Genomic DNA, 4,772 nt, shown 5'->3' with positions numbered 1-4,772 from the left:
ATTCTAAAATAGTAGATTGTATTTGGTACAAGTTTTGTTTTAGAGTATTCTAACATGTGTCCTTTTTCTTTTTTTATTTGTGTGATGAAATTGACAGGTGTTACAAAAAGTAAAAGTAATTACCAATTAAAATGTCGATCTCCGTTTGGAAGCCAGCACAATCTAGCATGACAATCTTTTCAGTTCGGGGCATGATGAACAAGCACCAAGGGAAGGATAAGGTGGTGGTGGTATTGGGTGCCACTGGCACAGGCAAATCGCGCCTGGCGATAGACCTGGCCACCCGTTTCGGGGCAGAGGTCATCAACTCGGACAAAATTCAGGTCTACAAGGGCCTTGACATAGTAACCAATAAGGTGAGCAATGAGGAATGCCACGGCGTGCCGCACCATTTGCTCGGAATCATTGATCCTGAGGTGGATTTCACTGTACATGATTTTGGGCATCATGCATTGCTGGCTGCTGATGCCATCGTACAAAAGAATCGGTTGCCAATCATTGCTGGAGGGTCCAATTCCTTCATACAGGCACTTGTCACTGACTACACTGAGTTTTCCTCCAAGTACGAGTGTTGCTTTCTCTGGATGGACGTGGCGATCCCGGTCTTGCATTCGTACGTGTCGAAAAGGGTTGATCAGATGGTGGATAGCGGGTTGGTGGAGGAGTGCAAGGCATTTTTTGACCCAAAAATTCGTGACTACGATTATGGGATTAGGCGTGCCATCGGGGTCCCCGAGATGGATGAATTCTTCAGGAGTGAGGGTCTAGTCGATGGTGAAACTAGGGCTAAGCTTCTTAAGGCAGCTATAGATGAAATTAAGATGAATACTTGCAAATTAGCTTGCCGTCAAGTTGAAAAGATCTTGAGGACGAGGGAGGAATTTGGGTGGCAGATCTATCGGTTAAACCCCACAGAGGTATTCGTTCGATGTGGTGGAGATGCCAATGATGCATGGGAGAACTTAGTGCTGGAGCCGAGTACGAACATGGTGGCTCGTTTCATTTGCAAAGAAAACATAGATCCGAAACCTAATGCATATGAACAATTAGTATGATCAATTATGTACGTTCATGCATATGAACAATTAGTATGATCAACAAAATTTTGTAGTTCTTTTGATATACTGAGTTAAAATTCTTGGCAGTACATTTAGTGTGAAAGCATTAATATTTAATGCTTTGATCAACGAAATACATATGTAATCCAATTTATACAAATTTAAACTCATGTCTGTTCGATTGGCGATCAACGAAATACATATGTAATCCAATTTATACAAATTTAAACTCATGTCTGTTCGATTGGCATTATCAAAAAGAAATATATATAATCCTATTTGTGTCTAGTTAAACTTGCAGATTCATTTAGTACGATCAACAAAAGATGTAATCCTTACTCAAACTAAATTAATACTCACTTCCATATGAGTATGATCAACGAAGGACGTAATCCGTACTCAAACTAAATTAATACATACTTTAATATTATGCTTCTACATATGTATGAACAAAATTTATTATCTCTACTTATACCAATTAAACTAGTGTTCGAGCAGTTAGTGTGATTATTAAAATGTTAAATCCTACTTATTTGTATAGGTATAAAAATACAGTTTCTGTCTTGTAATTTATGAGGGGCTGTCATTTTTTGTCCTACAGAAGTTATGATAACTAGTTTTTACAAGACTAAAATTATAAAAATTATTGAATTAATAGAATTAAAATTTCTAAAATAATTAGTGTTATCAATAAAATATAAGTAAAAATACTATGCTGTGAGTAGGTGGATATATACGTACACATATATATCTGGAGTTCTTGAAGAAAGTTGAAAATTAAATCAAATTATTCGCGATTGCACTTGAGGTTGATGTATAAATTTGTAATACGGATATATTAGTATAATATTACTAACACAAATTGTGATTGCATGTTAATTTTTATGATATCTATAAAAGCGTATTAATCATCGCTATATTCTTGAATATGAACAAGGAATAAGATTTGTGATTAATTCTTGTAACATTTATCTAAGTTAATAAAACTCTTATACGTATATTTATGGTGCTTCCATCAATGAAATATTTAGTCCTAGTTACCAAATTAAACTTTATTTATAGAATTATTTTGAAATATAATCCTACTCATATCAATTTAAAGCTCATGTCAGTACAATTAATATGTCAAGAAAAGTTGCAAATTGTCTTAATTATAAATGTGAATATATTAATGATGTTTGTATCAATAAAGTATAATATAGTCTTGTGCGAACGTATTTATACCAAGTAAAAATTCATGTTCCGTGTATTTATTATGATCATCAAGTGAAAAATCGTGTACGTGCAATTATTATGGTGTACCAAAGAAGTTATTATGTTGGTCCAGTCTATAACCAATGTTCGTACAATTAGTTTACAAGCATAATGTGATGCTTTTACTAACAAAATATATATGTACCTTCTTGCATATGAACAATTAGTATGATCAACAAAATTATGTAGTGCTACTTATATACTGAGTTAAAATTCATGGCGGTAGAATTAGTATGAAAGCAAGAATATTCAATGCTTTGATCAACGAAATATATGTGTAATCCCATTTATACTAATTAAAACTCATGCCCGTGCGATTAGCATGATCTACAATAAATATTTTTAATCCTATTTGCAGCTAGTTAAAAGTTGCCGATACATTTAGTACGATCAACAAAAGATGTAATCCCTACTTGTTATAATTTGTAGCCTATTGACTTATTAAAAGGCGGATCTTGGCAGCCCAATTACCTGACCCACTTGGCGGCCCACAACCGACCCGATAACCCGACCCATCCAATCTACCTACTTATATCACACCCCTAGCCCTAAATCTCAGTTTCCCTCTTATTTGTTTTTTCTGCGCTCTCTACTTTCTCTCCTCTCCGAATCCTCACTGTGATTTTCTACCTTCTGTTCTCCGAGAGCCATGGCCATTTTCATAAACCACTCTAATGGTTTAGGAAAGCCACCAATGTTTTCCTTTTCACACCTGTTTTCACCCCTTTAAACAGGGGATTCTCCCTTTCAGCTAAAACATGAATCAAGCTGTTTATCTCCTTCACCATTCTCCAAGTTCTTTGTGAAATATTTTGTAGGGGTCTCTATGACTGTGTGATACTGAGATCTGAGTGATCGGAGTTGTGGTCGGGTTCTTGGTTTGTGGAGTTACCGTGAGTCGGTTCATTGTGGAAACAGTGCCTTGTGACCGTATTCCTTTATCGAGATATTGGATCTAACTGCTTTAAGTATGTTAATCACTATACAGTTGATTTAATTATTTCATAGGGGATTCTCCCTTTCAGCTAAAACATGAATCAAGCTGTTTATCTCCTTCACCATTCTCCAAGTTCTTTGTGAAATATTTTGTAGGGGTCTCTATGACCGTGTGATATTGAGATCTGAGTGATCGGAGTTGTGGTCGGGTTCTTGGTTTGTGGAGTTACCGTGAGTTGGTTCATTGTGGAAACAGTGCCTTGTGACCATATTCCTTTATCGAGATATTGGATCTAGCTGCTTTAAGCATGTTAATCACTATACTGTTGATTTAATTATTTCATTATTTCTTTCATTTGTTATTATCATTTAAGTTGTATATTGGCCTGTAATAATCGTATGGTGTTTCGTACTCCAATTTTTGTAATAGTTGGATAGGATTTTCTAGTGATTTCCGCTCTATACTACTCAAACTAAATTTATACTCACTTCCATATGAGTATGATCAATGAAGGAGGTAATCCATACTCAAAATAAATTTATACTTACTTCCATATGATGCTTCTACATATGTACGAACAAAATTTATTATCTCTACTTATACAAATTAAACTAGTGTTTGAACAGTTAATATAAATTACTAAAATTGTAAAAATTATAAATTTTGTTCATGCATATGTAGAAGCATCATATGGAAGTAAGTATAAATTTATTTTGAGTATGGATTACCTCCTTCATTGATCATACTCATATGGAAGTGAGTATTAGATTCGTTTGAGTAGGAATTACATCTTTTGTTGATCGTACTAAATGTATCGGAAAGTTTTAACAAGTCGCAAATAGGATTATGTATTTTCTTTTTGACGTGCATAGGGATAAAGTAAATCAAATTATTCGTGATTGCATTTGAGATAGATGAATAAATGTATAATGTGAATATATTAATATAAGATGACTAACACGAATTGTGATCGCATGTTAACATTTATGATATCCATAAGAGCATATTAATCATTGCTATATTCCTGAATATTAACGAGGAATAAGTTGTGTGATTAATTCCTGTAACATATAATGAAGAATTCATGTAAAATAATTCAGGAAACTAAATTACAACTGCATACAATAGCGTTATTACAAAACTAAAACAAAATAAACTAAAATAAATGGATCAATCAGTAACATCAACGGATGGATACTGCAACTTAATTACTTTCATATAAATCATGGACCACAAAATGTCCAAATACATGAATCAATTGCCTATAGTAGCAATTACAAGAATAGTATAATTAACATTCTGAATTTGTTCCAATTAAATTTCAGTAAATCTAAATAAGAGATAAAATTTGTAGAACACATTTATTAATGTTAAATTAATATCGATTTTGTCATTATAATATATCTTTTTTTCATAAATAGTAGGTTGACAAATTAATGAGGATACTTTTTGAGATTCAAAATTCAATTTTGTAAACTCACTTGACTTTACTCAAAAGCAAATCCTACGTAAGATATGGATAA

The 4,772-nt window shown here is 33.3% G+C and overlaps 1 protein-coding gene across 1 annotated transcript; it reads left to right on the top strand.

Moving 5' to 3' along the window:
* The first annotated feature begins 194 nt into the window (after nucleotides 1-194).
* LOC105180051 (adenylate isopentenyltransferase 5, chloroplastic-like) lies at nucleotides 195-1,055 on the top strand. Its single transcript, XM_011103713.1, has one exon. It carries the CDS (start codon nucleotides 195-197, stop codon nucleotides 1,053-1,055), a length of 861 nt encoding a protein of 286 aa, XP_011102015.1.
* Nucleotides 1,056-4,772: the final 3,717 nt, after the last annotated feature.

Source organism: Sesamum indicum, unplaced genomic scaffold, assembly GCF_000512975.1.
Source record: "Sesamum indicum cultivar Zhongzhi No. 13 unplaced genomic scaffold, S_indicum_v1.0 scaffold00301, whole genome shotgun sequence".
Lineage (NCBI taxonomy): Eukaryota > Viridiplantae > Streptophyta > Magnoliopsida > Lamiales > Pedaliaceae > Sesamum > Sesamum indicum.
This window is presented reverse-complemented; position numbering and strand designations above follow the sequence as displayed.

Bases quoted from the DNA above. Each gene is read 5' to 3' on its own strand.
- LOC105180051 (XM_011103713.1), top strand. From the start codon at position 195: ATGAACAAGCACCAAGGGAAGGATAAGGTGGTGGTGGTATTGGGTGCC.